The sequence below is a fragment of the Populus nigra genome, chromosome 4, assembly GCF_951802175.1.
Source record: "Populus nigra chromosome 4, ddPopNigr1.1, whole genome shotgun sequence".
In the NCBI taxonomy this organism is placed as follows: Eukaryota; Viridiplantae; Streptophyta; class Magnoliopsida; order Malpighiales; family Salicaceae; genus Populus; species Populus nigra.
In genome coordinates this window covers 21078443-21097946 of record NC_084855.1, presented here as the reverse complement: position 1 = coordinate 21097946, position 19504 = coordinate 21078443, and the positions used below count along the sequence as shown (strand labels likewise).

Genomic DNA, 19504 nt, shown 5'->3' with positions numbered 1-19504 from the left:
GGTGTTTGCACTTCAAATGATTCAATTTGAGGGATGGTGCTTCAAATTTTGACTCTTATTAAACTGAATGTTATGTTTGGAACATCAGTTTAAGAGAGGGATTGTTGAGAAACTTAGTAACTTCCATGTTTGGGTTGTCCTAGTCTTTAGGAGTGTCAATAAGTTTGTTTTTTGTTTACCTAGTCAATAGGAGTTTGTTTTGAACGTTGGATAGTGTGCCTATTTTCATGTTGCTTTTAGTTAGGTATTAGTCTATTTATAGGCTGATTGTTTATCAATAAAACAAACAAGTTTATTCTCTGTTTTCTCTATATCCTCTGCGTCCTACTGTTATGTGTAAAAACATCCTAGAGGTACTTTGTTTGTATCAATATATATATATATATATATATATATATATATATATATATATATATATAAGAGATTAGTTGTATGATAGAAAATATAACCATTATTATATATATTATATCTAAAATAAATTGTTTTATGTTTGTTTTTAAAATTTTAAAAGTACTACTTAATTAGATTAATTGAATATAACAATAACTATAAAACCTGGTATTTTTTGTATTTTTAAAAATTTAATCAAAATAGAGGATTAAAATCAAGTTAGAACATGATGCGTGTATTGATTTAGTTGTGTTAATTTTTTTTATTTAAAAAATTATTTATTTATAATCACATGAAGGTAGAATAAGGAGCAAAACTTATAGTTTTTCATTGAGGTTTGAATTGGATATATAATGTTTTTTAAATAACTCTATTTTTTTATTTATACCTTATAAAGAAAATCATTCCAATTTACACAAAGATATATTATGTACCTGGTTCAACTATACTGATATTTATAGGTGAAAAGAAAAAATTCATTATAGTTGAAATTAATATAATTTTAAAACTCCCAACCTTAATCCTAATTACATACAATGAACAAATAACTATTTTATCAATAAAAATTAAATGAAAATAAAATAAATAGCATAATCTTAAATTTTTTTATGATTTTACGATTTGTTTTTACGATTCGAGTTTGTTTTACACTTTACATGCCGTGTTAAAATCGCGATTTTAACAACTTTGTGAAAGTCAAAGAAAAAAAACAAACATGAAACTGTGAAAATTGAAACAAGAAAAAAATAAACAAAAAACATGAAACACCATTAAAGAAGAAGAGAAAAAAGAGTCAAGAGTGAAGATTGAAGAACAACAGAGGTATTCCTTCCATTTTTTTCTTCTATAATCTCCTCCTTTTGTTTCTTAATTTTTCTTTTCTTCTTCTTCTCTCTCTCTTTCTCTATCTCCATGTATTCATTCTCTCTCTTTTGTAGTTCTACCAAAATTTATACTCAATTACATTATATAGCTAGAGCTTTATTCACATGACATATTGTTTGTTTGTGCGTGCGCACATGAGCATGGTTAATATGGCCACTTTTTCTATATTAATTGTTACAGCTTACATCATGTTGACTATACTTAAAAGCTTGCCACCACACCACTTTTTGTGAACTTTTCATTATTCCAAGTTGTGATGTAATTTGTAGTAGAGCACCACTGCTTATATATTTGAGCACGTCTCTATGATTATTTATTTACAATTTCCAGTAGTGGGGTATTGTGATGATTTATTTATAGTCCTTTTCCCCTTTTATGATAATTATGTTATATTCAGTATTAATATCATAATATAATATTATATCATATGTAATTTTTAAAATCATACAAGTTGAGCGCTTTGGTTCAGTCGGGCGAATACCAAGGCGTGCACTTAGCGCCTCAATATTTTCCAGGCTTGGCGCTTTTTAGCGCCTTTCATCTTTGACAACACTAGTCTCATGTACTAACAAGAGACTTATTTTACAAGAAAGCTTGCGATCAATGATCCAGTCATTTTTTAACCCAAGATCGTAACTGTGGAAAGCCTAATCATGTTTTAAGGTCTTTATGACTTCATCACTCGGTGTGTTTCAAATTGCATATGAAATCATGGATGCTATTTTCCAATAAGTTCAATTGAATGATGATGTTTGTGCCTTTTTATCCTCCACAATGACACTCCACATCCAGTAAAAAAAACCAAATAGATGAGCTTATTAAGATCATCTAATGATCTAAAGTCTTCCTCAAACACCAGGCGCAATAACTCATCCCTGAAGTTTATGAAAAAACACTGGATATTCATGCTTAAATCCCTACCAAAATTGCATAAGCCTTGCGTATGCACCTACCCTCTATATAATTGATACTCAACATTAAATGTTCTTATGCCTTTCTATTATAACTAGGCCTTTAAAACGACATCACACATGTTTATGCCAAGTGGATAGGCCACATAACAAGGTATTTTTCTCTTAATAGTGCATTGTTAACCATTAGGATCTATAAACCTAAATGATTGCTATTAAATCAAGTGTCACAGTCTTTTCTTTTTTGTACCCTTATCTCTATGCAAGTTGATGTAGTTTACACACATACACACACACACACACACACACACACGTTCATGAATCACTAGCTAAGTAAAAAGATATTTTTTATTTTACTTTCTAGGATTCTTATCTTCTTCATCATTTTTTATAAACACAAAAACAAAAAGAGAGTATATTCCTCAACCTTTGCTCCTTAGGATTAAATGTCCTATAGTAAAGGTACCATTGCCCTGGGTTGTTGAGAGGGTGGAGTACACTCCTTCTAGGTGGAGTGATAATTGGAGTTCGAGCAATTTGAAAAGGAGAAGTATTGTCTCAGTTAGGATTTTGTTACTTAAAGAGATTGAGAAAGGGCCACATCATTTGAGTTGTCATTATTGATAAAACACCTTTAAAGTTCATATTATCATTTTCTTTTCTTTTCTTCTCCTTTATAAGGTAGAAAGGGCCACATCATTTGAGTTGTCTTTCTTGAGAAAACACCTTTAAAGTCCATATTATCATTTTTTTTTCTTTTCTTCTCTTTTATAGAGTCTTTTTATTTAACTTTTTCCCCTAAGAAAACAAACAATTATCTCCTATGTTGATCACTAGTTTTTTAAATAATAAAGAAACTTTTAACTACAATGAGGGGGGAGTAACTCAATTACAAGATTTTGCCTTTGACATGGATGTAACAACAGCTATAAAAAAGAGAAAATGTTAAGTTATAAATTTGAATACATGAAAAGCACAAAACTTTTAATTATATACCTATTAAACTCTCCTCAAATGAACATCCTTAGGCTATGTTGCGATGTCGCGGTCGCACAAATTAATTACCCTAACTTAAAACACACAAGATAGTATAGAGCAAGCAAGGGGTCGATCCCACGAGGAAGTTTCAAGTCAGATTTTTATGTTGTACGCTATGTAATTGGGGGGATTTGGTTTGTGATTATCTAAACTATGACAGCAATTAAACTAGCAAACAAAATCAATTAAAACTGAAACTTATCAAGAAAACAAACCTTGGTCGCAAGCACACATCCACCAACGGAAACTAGAACCGATCTTTGAAACAAAAATTGCAGTTTATGTTCTGAAATTTTATCTTTTCTTAATGTTGATTAATTAACGGATCCGCCGTATAACTAATCCTAACCAATAAACAATCAAAGTGTCCGCACTAAATTTAATGGTAGCTTTAAGAACTAGATAATTTCATCAAGATTAACATACAAGCTGTCCGCAGCTTGTGCCACTTTGTTATAATGTTCTCCCTAAGTTCAATAACGTAGTTCCGCCACAATTATCAAGCTTAGTTGCTTCACAAGTTCATATATCACAACTCCGGTTTTGATATTAAACTTAGCAATAGATTGTTCACAACAATAACTTAGAGTCCGCTCTAGCAATCATCAACAACAATCATAGGAAATATGCATAGGAAAACAATCATAATCATTCATAATATAAAATGAAAATAGAAGGAAGAATAAATCTCACGGTTCTTGAAATCCAAAGGTTTGTTGTGTCCTTGCAACCAAGAAAAGAGCTTAGCCTTGCATAACTATTGAACAACTACTTTTAAAGAATGAAAAGAGCATGATTTTTTGGGTTTGTAGAGAAGAGAATTTGTTTTTATTCTTTGCTGGCTGCTGCCTCCTTCTACCCTCCCTCTTTTCTGCTGGCTTCTGCCCTTTCTCTCTTTCTTTTTATATGCTAAGAAACCCTAGTCTCTATTTTACAAAATAGTCCTTCCTTAAGTTGACAATTTACATTTAAGTACTTCAATAACTATTTTTCCTAAAAAGGAGAAATAGCCTTGCATGAAATCTTCAAACTCTGACTTAGAGGAGCTAAATTTATGATATAAAAACTTGGATGTCAGTTTAGATGCTTCGGAATGTAATTTGGACTCGTTTCTTCACGAAACCTGTTTGCTGGCAGAATTCAGTTGTCATATTTGGAAAATCATATCTCCCTCATATGACATCTTTTTTGGCTGAGATTTGGATCGTAGATAGTTATTTGAATTAGGAATCCATTAAAATTGATTTTGCATCAATTGGACTTCTGTAGCTCCAGATATTAAATTTTGAATGGCCAAAGGTCAACATTGGCAGAATGTGAGATTTGACTTTGCAGGATGTGATTTCCATGATCTTTCTCCTTTTATTTTTCTTGCATTACATTTCCAAAAAGGTATGGATGTTAGCTTTTTAGTGCCACTGGAATCACTTCATTTCGATCTCTAGAACTCACGCTCTGCACAAAACATCGACTGAACGTCAAATCTGCCAATTACCTCCAATTTACTCCTTTTTGCATCTTTCATCCAAAAATGCCTTCAAAACATAAAACAAAGAATATCAAGGCATTTTATATATAAAACATGGACAAAACATTAGGTAAATATGGGTGAAACTATCGAATAATGTGGTTACATTAGGCTAAACAATTAACGTTATACTTAGTAGTGGACTCTTGCATTTGGTTGCACAATAGCCTTTCCACCAATGATCTAAAATCTTGAGCACCCTTATATGTCTTGAGACTTGAACGTAGGGAGAAATCCTTTATATGACACCACCAACCACTATTCTCTCCATTCCTTTATGTGGTTGGTCTTTCTTTAGAATATTTATTTGATGAAACTCTTTATATTAGATGAAAATTTGTATAACCAAGTCACCCATTAAGTTCCACTTACATATTTGGATAACTTATAATAATATCTAAATTCTAATAGATATTATTCTTCTTCATGCTGCCTCATGTAGTTTCAAAGACAACCAAGATAATCTATCCATTTGGGTTTGTCTAGCTAGTATAAAGATTGTAATGAAAGAACAAGCTCTATGTAAACTTTAATAGAGGAAAAATGTATTTATACTTAAACATACATAGAGGAGCCACAATCTCCCCTTATATATGCCCTATGAGGCTAACTGCTCATCATTTCTAGCTTATATGACATCTAAGCTATATAACTCTTTTGCAGGTGGATTTATAGATCAACTACGTAAGTTATGAATATAGTAAAAAAACGAATCGAGATAAGTTAAGTAAATCTTATTTTAGTTCCTTATGTCTTAATTATTTGTATGTTTTACTCTATTTTAATGTTTATAACATAAATTTATCTTATTAAGAATGAATGAGTTTTAGTGTTGAGGGAGTTATCCTCCAACTAATCTTGAGGCTACCTAGCTACCCTTAAGAGTCTCCTAGTCACTATAAAGGGTCTTATAACCCCTTATTTGGGCTTTTTAGCCTAAACTCTAGTTTCAGGGTCTTTTCAAACTTCTCTACTTGATAAAGCCCTAGATCCACTAGTCATTAGATCTATCATGCTTAATTTTTTTTTTTTGTAAATAATGAAAAATATTGACCTTGCTAAAGTCACGTTTACTAGATTCTAGTTAAATGTAAGTGAACCACTATGACAACGAATTGAAACTCTTACGAAAAATGTTATGACAATGTAGAACTCCTTCAAGATGGTTTCATAATCGTTTGGAATCGAAGAAGTTGATGTTGGTAAAAAAAATTTCAATATGAAGAGAGAGAAACCAAATGTTTATAAATAAAAATGAAAGATAATGGTGTGTTTGTGGCCTTATATAAGGTTTGAGGGTATAGTTGATGTTGACCAATAATCTTTAGCCACGTGCCTCAATATATTGACACATAGTAGCATTATAACTAACATGATTTCATAATGGTTTGTAATTAAAACTCTTACGAAAAATGTCATGACAATGTAAAACTCTTTCAAGGTGGTTTCATAATGGTTTGGAATCGAAGAAGTTGATCTTGGTAAAAAAAAATTTCAATATAAAGAGAGAGAAACCAAATGTTTATAAATAAAAATGAAAGATAATGGTGTGTTTGTGACCTTATATAAGGTTTAAGAGTGCAGTTGATGTTGACCAACAATCTTTAGCCATGTGCCTCAATACATTAACACATGGTAGCATCATAACTAACATGATTTTCAAATGGCCTTTTAGTGTTAGGTTTGATGCCATTAATGTGTAGCAACCATTAATAGATGACACCGTCCATTGACAAAAAAACATACAACTAGAAAGTTATAAGCTTGGCAGCCACCATTGTTGAAGATGAACTGGAGTTAGTTGTACCATTCTTGCCTATAAATAGGTACCAAGAGAGCAGCACCATATGTGCAGCAAAGTAAGAGCAAAAAATATAAGGAAATATAGAAGAGAGTGAGCTGCCAAGGGTAGCAAGAAATGACTGCCATTACAACACTGCTTAGAGAGAAGAAGTGTAAAGAGAGTGTAAAATAAGAGAAGAGAGAAAAAGAGCAGGGTTGCAAATGACATCAACCCCGCTGCCTTGTGCAGTAACTGCAAGTGCAACAATGAGTGATGGGAGTTGAGTTAGTGGATGTGACCCCCCTCCATGTATATGTGTGTTGTAACCTTTCTCTATCTCTAATGATATGGACTACTCCCGTGGATGTAGGCGATTTGTCAAACCATGTTAAATATTATGCCAGTGTGCTTAGCATTTAAAGAGCATTGATCATGAACACCATCAATAAAAAACCCAACAACTAGTATTAGAGCTTTGATTTATAGTGGTGTTTGATCTTTGCTAAAAAATGAAAATGGTCAAAACGGTGTTTTGAACATACCACTGTGTAGAGGAGATTGAGATGAGCATGCTGGTGAAAACAACATAAAATTAAGACTTGGGACATGGTCGTATGTGTAGAAGAGGAGGTTGCCCATGAGCACCGACACGTCTTTTTTGCTTGGATGGGCTGACTCGACTTGAATACCAGACGACCTGACACACATGATTGACCCGAATGAGGATGGCATCATCATGATATAATTATGGCGTCAGTATGCACAGTTGGCATGCCATATCATCGACTAGTCAACTGACATGTCATCAATGTAGGTCCCATCAGCCGCATCTTCAAGCTGCGAATTGAGCCGAACTGAGTTGCAAGTTGAAGGTTATGATTCAGTGTAGCTGATCCTATGTGCAACCGGATTTGAGATTGAATATGGGCTGTTCATCAGGCCATAATTGTTTTGAACAAATCTTAGTCGTCTGAAATGCGATTTGGATGATTTTAAACTTGTTTCCAGCTAATTTGATCATTCCGGATGCAATGGTATGGTTTGATTATTGAGATTTAGATTGAAAATGGTGGTGGTGAATTAATAAGAGAGATTGCTTGATGAAGAGGCATCTAAAGGTCATCGTGGTGGTCGATGGAGATGATGATGAAGAAGAAGTTGCACATGTTTGCCCAATTACGTGTGTTGAATTTGTAAGTGAGGAATTTTAATTGCCTTGAGGGAAGGCAAAATTGGGATGCTCTAGACACCTGATCATGTGGAATATAGAAGATCAATGGTGTAGAGTAAATATTGAAAAAGATCAATCTTGACAAATTTGAAACACTGATAGTCTCGTTAGATGTTGAAAAATCAAGTAGATAACCAAGATATTTCAAATTACTTGTAAAGGAATGCTGCAACAGAGCTAGTAAATAGTTGTATGGACGGAAAGACAATATGATGGATAGATATGGCCTAAGAAGTTTTGTCTGCTTTTGTCAATTTCCCAGCAACATTAAACTAAACTTCTTCCTTCGATTTAAAAGGGATATCTCCATTAGTACGTATAGCTAAAAAATGAGTAACAACAATGGTCTTCAGAGAATGGAGTTGGGAATGAATGATAAACTCCAACATTTGGAGGAAACTCTTAATCTACTTTCCAATATGTTGAGCGCAAATCAAGAGAATCCTAACCGTGACAATTATCATAAAGAAGGCACCAATGGGGGTCGACAGATTATCTCCTCCAAAACAGAAAAACTGGACTTTCCATGATTTTCAGGGGATGACCTAATCGAATGGTTCATCCGTGTGGAACAATTCTTTGAATACTTGGGCACAGTTGAAAACCAAAAGGTACTCACGGCCACTTACCACCTTGAAGGGGAGGCCAACTAGTGGTGCCAATGGCTTCGAAGGACGTTGCAGGGAGAAGGGCAAGTGATTTCATGGGAAAAAATTCAAGAAGAGTTATGGGCTCGTTTCAGACCATCAGGTTGTGAAGATTTTGATGAAGCCCTCTAAAAAATCAAACATGTAGGGACATTGAAGGATTATCAACGGGAGTTTGAGAAGCTTGAAAATAAGGTATACGGTTGGACATAGAAAGCATTGGTGGGAACATTCGTCTGAAGACAGAGATTTTTGAAGGGATTCGGATGTTTAAACCACAATTCCTCAAGGATGTCATTAATTTAGCAAGAATGAAAGACGAGCAACTTGCAAGACTAAGGCAATTCATACAACCACCACCTTTAAAAACTCCTCTAGCTCTTCCACCACCCAATCATGTAACTCCTGTTAATTTGTCTACTCCATTTAGGCATTTATCATGGGAGGAGATGCAGAGAAGAAAAGTGCAAGGCCTTTGTTTCAATTGTAATGAAAGGTTTATGGCTGGGCACAAATGTCAACAACCTTAACTATTACTCTTGGAAGGTTACACGGATGCTGGTAATATGTCCTATGAAGTTATTACTTATCCACAAATCAGGAGGTTTGTACAAGAGGAAGATACAGGAGAGGTATGCGAACCAGAATTGGAACTTGAAATCACTCTGCATGCATTAACAAGTTGGACCGCTCCAAGAACAATGTGAGTGACAGCGAAAGTGGGCTCTTACACGGTGATGGTGTTGATAGACAATGGATCGATACATAACTTCATAAGTGGTCACTTAGCAAACACACTACATCAACCAGTGAAACTAACCAAATTGTTCATTGTTCGAGTTGCTAATGGCCAACGTCTATATTGCCAAGGATAATTTGATAAGGTACCCAAGAATTTACAAGGCACTGAATTTTATCTCACCCTCTTCTCTCTGCCATTATCAGGGCTTGATCTAGTGCTGGGCATCCAATGGTTAAAATTGTTGGGATGAGTGGTTTGTAATTGGAAAGACTTAACTATGGACTTTATTTAGAATAATCAAGCTCGAAAGCTGCAAGGATTGGGCGAGCAATCTATTCAAGAGGCTACTTTAAAAGAAGTCTCAAAAGATTGTCGATAACAACAAATGTTATTTCCAGTATGCTTTCTTTCAACCACAGAGGATAAAATTTAGAATACTGACTATGGCAATAAAGACATACAACATTTAATAGAGGAGTATTAGGACGTGTTCCAAGAATCCTCATGTTTACCACCTGTGCGCGAGGTTGCCCACTGCATTGCACTTAAAGAGGGCACTGAACCGGTTAATGTATGGCCCTATAGATATGCTCACTTTTAAAAAGAAGAAATTGAAAAACAAGTGTAAGAGATGCTGAAATTAGGAGATATTCGTACTACCACCAGTCCCTTTTCTTGACCAGTGTTACTCGTACAAAAAAAGATGGTAATTGGAGATTTTGCATGGACTATTGCACACTAAATAATGCAACTATCAAGGACCGATTCCCCATTCCAACAGTGGAGGATATGCTTGACAAATTATATGGAGCTGTATATTTTACGAAGTTGGATTTACAAGTTGGATATCACCAAGTAAGGTTCAATCCTTCTGATATTCCTAAGACTGCTTTTCGTACTCACAATGGCCATTACGAATACCTCGTTATGCCTTTTGGCATATGTAATGCACCCTCCATATTTCAGGCCATCATGAACACTATCTTTCGACCTCACCTTTGAAAATTCATTCTAGTTTTCTTCAATGATATCCTCATCTATAGTACTACTTGGGATAAACATGTGGAACACATTGCACAAACTCTGTAAATTTTAAGACAACATCAATTTTTTGCTAAAGCTAGCAAATATGTTATCGGCCAACAAGAAGTGTAGTATCTAGGGCATATCATTACACCTCAAAGAGTGAAAGTTGATGACAAAAAAATTACAGCCATGCTTGCATGGCCCCAACCTACTAATATTTCTGAATTGCATGGTTTTTTAAGATTGACAGGTTACTACAAGAAGTTCATCCAAAATTACAGCATCATCACTCGACCTCTCACCAATTTATTAAAGAGGGGAAATTTGAATGACATTATGAGGCAAAGGCAACCTTCTCGGCTCTCAAGCAAGCCATGACAACCACTCCTATTTTAGCCATGCCTAATTTCAATGATTCTTTCACAATTGAAACAAATGCTTCAGGAGATGGCATTGGAGCAGTTCTAACACAATAAGGCAAACCCATCGCCTATATGAGTTGTGCACTAGGATTCACCAAAAAATCCTGGTCAACATACGTCAGGGAAATGCTTACAATTGTAGAAGCCATCTGTTTATGGCGTCCTTATATATTGGAAAGAAAATTCTTCATTGAAACCGACCAGCATAACTTAAAGTATCTCCTGGATCAACGAATAACAAAACCAGAACAACAAAAATGGGTAGCCAAACTATTGGGTTATGACTATGAAATTATTTATCGTCCAGGTCATGAAAACTCAGCTGCGATGCACTTTCCTGTAAGCCAAACAACCCCACACTTCATCATTTGCACTTAACCACTGTAACCTTGTGGGATGAAATTAAAGAAGCATACAATGGGAATAAGTATATTCAGTCAGTAAAGCGGGTACCCAAGGCTCAACCTAATGGACCATATTCACAACGCCAAGGATTGTGGTTATTTAAACGTAGAGTGATAATTCCTACATGTGAATTGCTACGCATTAAGTTATTGTATGAAGCACACAATACCAAGTTATTGTATGAAGCAAACAACTAGCTCATCAATTTTACTGGCCTAACATGCAATAAGTTGTCCAAGAATATGTCAGGTGCTGTGAAGTATGCCAAAAAATAAAAATAAACACACTTTCCTCTACTGGACTTCCACAACCTTTACCCTTCCTTACCAAGTTTGGGATGATATTACTCTTGACTTCATTAAAGGATTGCCAACCTCACATGGCAAAGATACAATCTTAGTAGTGGTTGACAGGTTAAGCAACTTCGCCCATTTCTTAACTTCATCCCATCCATTTACTGCAAAAAAGTAGCTAAAAGATTTGTGGAGGGGTTATCAAGTTGCATGACATTCCTAAATCAATCATTAGCGATCGAGATCCCATCTTTATCAGTCAATTTTGGCAACAATTATTTCACATGTCGATACACAACTAAAACTCAACTATGTTTATCATCCACAAACAGACGGCCAAATGAAGGTGGTAAATCGCTATGTCGAACAATATCTTCGTTGCTTTGTTCATCAATGGCCGCGCAAATGGAGCACCTATATTCCTTAGGCTGAGCTCTGGTATAATACCACATTCCATGCCTATACTCGAATGACTCCATTCCAGGCATTGTATGGTCGACTGCCTCCTCTCCTTCCCAATTACCAGGGTGGTGATGCGTCAGTGCATAAGGTGGACAATAATCTCATGTCTAGAGATGAGTTACTACATCACCTAAGACAAATTTAAAGAATTCCATTAATCGTATGAAGCAAACAGCGGACAAAAACAGAAGGGAGGTGACTTTTGCAGTAGGTGATATGGTGTTGCTCAAGTTACACCTCTATAGGCAACAATTGATTTTTAAACGTGTGCACCAAAAGCTTGCAAGTCAGTTTTACGGCCCTTATCCAGTAGTTCAAAAAATCAGCGCGGTTGCTTACAAACTTCAACTACCAAAGGGCAGTTGTATTCACCCGGTCTTCCACGTCTCTCTACTTAAGAAATACATGGGCAACCTAGTGGTGTCTTTTACAGAATTGCCACCAGTGACTGATGAAGGCCTAAGTATACTAGAACCACAACAAATTTTGGACACTCGTTAGGTCAAACAGGGAAACAAATTTGAAGAGGAGAGCTTGATTTAGTGGCAACGACTACCAGCAGAGGAGGCTATATGGGAACCAACTAAGTCGTTGCTTGAGCAATTTCCACATATAAACCTTGAGGACAAGGTTCTGCTTGGTGGGGGAGGTATTATTAAGCCACGATCTAAAGAATATTAGAGTCTACGTCATTTTAAGAGGGGTCATAAACCAAATCCTAAATATTTTGCATGAGCTGGACGTGAGTGAGTGCATGCATAACAGAAGAAGCCATTAAACATGGGTCGTGGCTATCAAGGAGTAATAGAAGGAGGGGTTACACCAGTTACAACACCATTTATGGCCATCAGTTACATCCTAATTAATTCTAAGCTATTAGTGGTTTTAAAGTTCTCTTTGTATTTTAGTTTTATCGCTCCCTTTGTATTTCAGTTTTATTTGTACCTGACTTTGGCTATTTAAGCAGTCAAAACTTTAATAAAAGGATATACATATTTTCAATAAAAAGTGTGGTACAGTTCTCACCTGAAGAGAACCTTCATAATATTTGTGTTGGGACCAATCATCTATATAATCAGTGGTAATATTCTCTCTCATAATGTACATAATGGTAGAGAATTTTGGAGTCACTTTGAGGCATCCTAGATAAAGGAGGATGCAACCACCCCATGACAACAAACGAAGACACCTTAGAGAGAAGGTGTGATGGCTATGATATGAGCCCAAGTTTAGAACACCCCATAACTGATGATATGGTTAGATATGAGTAGAAAAATGTATAGATAGTCGATGGAGTGGCTATGATGAGTATAAAGACAAGTGTCGAATTGACTTTCATGGATATTGCCTCCATGTTAAAGATCAATGAGCTAGAAGACATTAGCTTTTGACAATAAGTGGATGACTCGTGGAACATTAAACCGTGACTGCTAAGAATGAACAGAGGGCATGCGCATGTTTTGAGAACAAGTTGACTCTTGTAAGGTCGGTAATGGCATTGTAATACTCATAGTATAAAAACAGATATGGATTAACCTTTAATGGGCTGACCCCATTGTTAAAGGTGGAAAGCTAGTTGAACTCTTAAGACTAAGAGCGAGAGACTCACAAAGAAGCAATAATAAGCTCGTGATCACATTGTAATACTCAGCTAATGATTGCCGCACTCGAAGATAGATATTTCTGATTAAGAGGGTGTTGTAAGCCTTGGTGTAAGGCTTGATAGATCATTTTAGATCGAGCACGATTGATAAGCTCGATAAGGGAATGTTATGTGTGCTAAAGAGAACCGTTAACACTCTTTAAATGTGATGTGACAAACTATCTAATTATAGTGATCCTTTGGTGTGAGCAAATGTGTGCTTTGTTAACTCTGGTGATTGAAAGGTTTGGCAAGTACCTATAAACTTGGCTAAAGATGCTCTCAGAATGGTAAGCTTAGAAGAGCTACAAGATGCAAGCATGTGCTGAAGAAACAAAAGGACAATTACCCTGTATGAATGGCAAATTGGGTGATTGTTAGGTTTGTTTCCATCAATGTGCATCAATTATTAATGGACAACACAGTCTATTGACAAAGAACATGCAGCAACAAGAAAGTCATAAGTTTGGCAGCCACCATTCTTGCCTATAAATAGGCACTAAGAGAGCAGCACAATATGTGCAGCAAAGTAAGAGAAAAAAAAGTGAGAGAATATAAGAGAGAGTGAGCTGCCAAGGACAATAAATAGTGGTTGTCATTGCAACACTGCTAAGAGAGTAGAAGAAGTGCAGAGAGAGTGCAGAACAAGAGAAGAGAGAAAGGTTGCCAAGGGTAGTAGTCTTGCTACCTTGTGCAGCAGATGCAAGAGCAACAATAAGTGATGAGAGTTGAGTGAGTAGATGTGATCCTCCTCCTCCTCCATGTATTTGTGTGTTGTAACTTTTCTCCATCTCTAATAATATGGACTGCTCCTGTGGATGTAGGTGATTTATCGAACCACGTTAAATATTAATGTGTCAGTGTGTTCAGCCTCTAAAGAGCATTGATCATGAACACCACCGGTCAAAAACCCAACATTTGGTTCCTTTCCATGTGACCACAAGCTAGCCTTTTAGATTTCCCTCATATTTAATCAAATGTGCCCATAAATACACATAAGCAACAAAATAACAAGGTAAATTGAAGAAGAAAGCATTGTATCCAGGGCACAAAAGCGTGACCATGTATAAGCTAAACATAAAGAACAATGAACAAAATCTTTATGTTGTTCCATAACAATGACTTGGAACAAGTAATAGGTATAAGATTTACACCTAAAACCTAGGCCCAAGACACAAAGCATAAGGTGTATCCCAAGCTTAAAATCTAATGGGTTAGGGTGTGCACCCCAAGACATCAGGTTCACACAAGATGTATCCCTTTTTGGGCCCAAGTGCACTATATGACCTAATACATCATTTGATCTAAGCAGGATAACGCGACTCCTAAGAAGCCTAATTCGGGTGACACGACTTCTAATAAACCCATTCGACCCAACTGGCTCATAAATTATTAAACTCCATAATGGGCTTGGGTTCTCCACCATACCAATAAGGCCTCGCATTCGAGCACACAAGCCTCGAAGATGCCCAAAAAAGGAAAGAAGATGCTTAATTCCAAAGATATTCACCTATCCTTCATTAGTTAGTACTTACCATTTAATGCTCACATCTTTTTGTCATAACTAGGCTTACAAAATAGTGCTATACATATTCATCCCTAATGGATAACCCATATGACTATCATTTCTTTTTGATAGTACATTACCAAATAATTACTATCAAATCAAGTGTCGCAATCTTTTCTCCTTTATATTTTTATATTCATCCAAACTGGTGTGGTTAATATATATAGATATACAAGCATTCATGAATCATGAGGTAAATAAGAATATAATTTCTTGATACTTTCTAACATTTTTAGGTTCTTCATCATTTTCAACAAACACGTAACACAACCTCCAATACTTTATTTCTCATATAATCTTTGCTCACTCGAGTATTAGAAAGTCCTCTACACTCAATATTAAACTTGTTCTGTTAATGCTCATGATTCCTTAGATATCACCAAATACAACCACCCATTTACACCATTTTAACCCATCCAAAGTTGATCTTTTGAGGTTTTCTTCAAACTTTCATCATTTTGTAAGTAAACCAATGATGCACTTCCTCTTTTTTTTTTCTTTTTTTTTCAAAAGGATCTCAAAAGGATTTGCAATTAGGTTCTTTCGACACCAATATCTTCATATAAAAACATGCCTTTAAATGGACATGATTTAACGCTGTCACAACTTCCAACAATTACTAGACGTGCTATTTTTCAATTGTTCTTGTATTGGAATTTTGTGCAAAGGTCTGAAATCCATCTCATAAGCATGCATATATTACGCCTGAGACAATAAGATCTATCATTCAACACCGCTACACATTCATGGCGTCTATTTGCTGGATTCTTCTATTTGTTAAAATACATCAAAACAGAGACCAACTTATCTCTTCTACATTGAAGTTTTAAAATTTCCCTTTTTTCACTAAGCTGCTCAAAATTCAGGGTACAATCTGCCTGGCCTTAAGTTGTTGGATGTGTCGGACATGCCTACTACCCTCGAGCAGGATAAAGAAATATTCCTTTGCCGCAGCAAATGGATCCAAAAACTCATCACCTTTCCTATTTATTCCAAAGCAGGACCTAGAATTCCCTTCTACTAACAAATAAAAGATATGATTTAGTCCAGCTAGTGGTTTACCTCTTCAAGCATGAAAACGACATTGGCAAATGCTTTAAGGTAGAAACATCAAACAACTCCATAAATCTTTGATCTGAAACTCTAGCCTTTGCAACAGCAAACCGCTGATACTCATCAAATATGGATGAGAGACACCACTTTTGCAATTTTCTAAGGCAACCAACAAGACAACCAGTTCGGTGCTGGATATAAGACAAGCAAAGCATACAACTCAGAAGGAGGTGGCCCAAAAATCAGGTATCAAACTCTAGGAAACCAGGAGAGGACATACCTTTCCCCGTTTACAATGAATCAGAATTGGATGATTCTTCACATCTGCATTGAAGACAAATATGAAATGATAAACGTTTATATTCCTCAACTTATAGCAATTAATCAAGTCAGGTATAAAATAAGAAAGTTTGGATGTGCTTGCATTACCAAGGACCACTTGAAGTGCTTCACGAATTGTATCCTGCGGGATGTTTACGAATGGCTCCTGGATGCATAGTTGAAACATTACTAGGCAACATAGAAAAGTTTTTCCAAGACCCCCAATGTAATCAAGAAAGAGAAACATAAAGCATGAAAGAAGTTACCTCTAGTATTAATTTTTTAAGACAAACATGCAAATACACAAATATTTCCTTAAACTTGACATCATTCTGACCTCCTAGTTTTTGTCCATATGTTATTGAGCCACCTGTGGGGTTTTATTTCTATAATAACCTGCTTACTACCGCTTCTATTCTGATGCTAATAAACTCTTCACCAATCCAGGCCATATGTTTGACCTGATAACTAGTAACTTTACTTAGCATCTCCACCTGTCTCTTCCATCTACTGCTTTTTTGTACTAATTAACAATCTCTATGACAGTTTGTACACAGCACAGACACAAGGGAAGTATTCTAACATGATTCCATGTTGTGTAGATCAAATCAAAATTACAATGTGTGCTTGTTTCCACCTACAATTTTTTGTCTCACACATACCAAATGCTACGCCTTTATCCATTTGTTCATGCACCAGGTCAAAAGGATTAATGTCATGCATGAATATTTCTGGCTCACCACTTCCATAATATGACTATTTTGTGTGTTAAGCACTACGTACCCTTAAGGAAGCAAAGATTGCTTGGCAGGTAAAGTCATTCAATGACATGTATGTTAAGAGTTCGGGTCATGGTACAGGGTTGGGAACGTGATGCGAACATATGTGCATGTGATTCATAGTTAGTACACTAAATTTGGATCATGATGCATTTTAGAAATCTATTTCGGTCATCGTTAATTTTTAATATCATTAGCATATGTAGTGATAGATGGACTGTGGAGTGTATAGTGCGCCTTTTGATCCTAATTAAGTAAAAGTAATCTCATAAAACTGTAAATACAAGAGATGACAACTTCAACATTGCACTTAAGCAGATGGACAAAAACAAAATCCATGCATAAACAAACGTGAGATGAGGTATTCAAACTAAATTTTGCATGTAGTCATACACTACTGCTAACTAATAATGCAACAGCTATTAGGGAACACACATTTCCAATTTTAGAAACTTAAGCTCCTTTCTGCATACATGCATGTGCATTAAGATCGAATGAACAAACATAGTGCAGAATAAATGCACTGAAACTTTTTATTAAAGAAACATTTCTCTCTTGACATCATGGACGCTACATCTCCTGGAAAACTATTAAAGTTGAAGAAATAAGTGACCGGTATGAAAGATTTTGAGCTCCATAGCCAAACGATCTCATTCTAAATAAATAAATAATTCAAAATCCCAGGAGTTCCAGAAGAGCTCAGGCCCATTCGAGCCATGAAATGTTAAATTCTAAACAAAATCAGTTCGGGGAGCATATAGTTTTTTAATATGGATGTGCTAACAATCAAGTAATCACCAATTGGACCTTCCTATAAGCCCATGTGCGTATACGTTGAACCTTATTGCAGGAATAATCCACAATCTTCATAGCAAATAACAAGAAACTTCGTCTCACCGAACTTAACAAGTGCTTTGGATATTTTCAAAATTAGATAATACACAGCCATCACAAATTCAAATGAATGACAATTGATCATTTGGGAAAATTAAAAAAAAAAAGGAACAAATTCACATGTCTGCCACCTGAAAGGGTTGTGTATTATAATAATTGTCATTTTTCATCTTTCCTTAATTCGATTTTCTTTTTTGTCGAATGCATGACTGCTGATCCTTCTGAAAATGGAAGTATGTGCACATAGAAAGGAGAGGACTACCACATGCATGAAACGGCTAGATAATTAAAGAAAACACAACCTTTCCTGTAGCCCTTGTAAACTCGAATGAATAAAAGTAAATGTAACTACGACAAGAACAAATGCCCATCACCTATAAGAAACCCTATGCTCCCACATGGTCACATGAAATAATTTTTTGAAAATTCTAATTAAATCTCACTAACAAAAAAAGATTTAATGAAATGAGTTCATTACGTGAACTCTAAACCCACTACTTGGAAAAAAAAAATTAGATTCAAAACAACGATTGATTTAGCTTAAACTACCTTATAACTCTCGATCCCAAACTGATAGAGCCTGATTCCACCATCCTTTAGAAACTCCGTGGTCGCCTCTGTATATGGCTCGGGACATAGACATCTGCCAAAAAAAAAAACCTAGCTCCAGTCATCCATATTATACGCACGCAAAAAAACCTAACTGAAAAGTAAGAAGGAAATGCTTACATGATAGAGCGGAGGCCGAGTGTTTGGAGAAAAGAGAAATTAGCAGAGTCAGGAAAACCAGACCTAAAGATGCCATTATCTACCATAGCAAAGTTTAGAGGTGGAATAAGATTAAGTTCGTCTCCGACAACAGGAAAAGGAAACACCGGAGGTGGAGTGAGATCGCGTCGGTCAATAACAGCCACTTCGATTGTCTTGTAGATGGTGTCATCACCGTTGGCGGCGGAGGTGTGGACTATTTTCATGTGAGAAGTTTTTGTTGAGAGAATCACGAGGGATGTTCTGCTAGGTACTGTACAGCGGTCCTTCTGCTGCTGCTGCTTTTTTTAAAAAAAACCTTCTTGTTTGGCAGTTAAAAAGGAGAGAGATGTTGGGCTAAAGGTCAAAAAAAAAACAGGTGGCGCTGGAAGTTATAAGAAAAGGAGGGTGGTGAGCCCATACACGCACGCGAGTGAGTGGAATTGTTTTGACCGAGTCTGACATTAATGTTGAGGAGTCAAAAAGGATAAGGGCTTTATCCAAAAGCAACGGAAAAGAAGATATAAATTAATCAAATATAAAGAAAGATTCAAATACGAACGAAAACAACCGGGTTCTCGGCTACAGTCTTTACCACGGCTTGATCTGTAATTTGTCATATCCCAAAAGGTCAAAAACAACAACACTCTTGTCAGCATCAATTCTGGTATAATCCGTAAGATGCTCTCTTCTTTTCTTTTTTATTTTTATATAAATTGGTAGATTCACGTATTAGTT

At 35.7% G+C, this 19504-nt stretch overlaps 1 protein-coding gene across 2 annotated transcripts; it reads right to left on the bottom strand.

Moving 5' to 3' along the window:
* Window positions 1-3864: 3864 nt before the first annotated feature.
* Window positions 3865-19218, bottom strand: LOC133691713 (tyrosine-protein phosphatase DSP1-like). 2 transcript variants are annotated; one of them, XM_062112319.1, is made up of 6 exons: window positions 18749-19218; window positions 18569-18662; window positions 16455-16512; window positions 16306-16349; window positions 16035-16216; window positions 3865-4759 (listed from the first exon to the last, which is right to left on the bottom strand). In XM_062112319.1, exons 1-6 carry the CDS (start codon window positions 18991-18993, stop codon window positions 4666-4668), a joined length of 717 nt encoding a protein of 238 aa, XP_061968303.1. In that variant the 5' UTR covers window positions 18994-19218; the 3' UTR covers window positions 3865-4665. The 2 variants fall into 2 exon arrangements, with proteins under 2 accessions (XP_061968303.1, XP_061968304.1); XM_062112320.1 differs by lacking the exon at window positions 3865-4759 and having other exon boundaries at window positions 15694-16216.
* Between the last annotated feature and the right edge of the window lie 286 nt (window positions 19219-19504).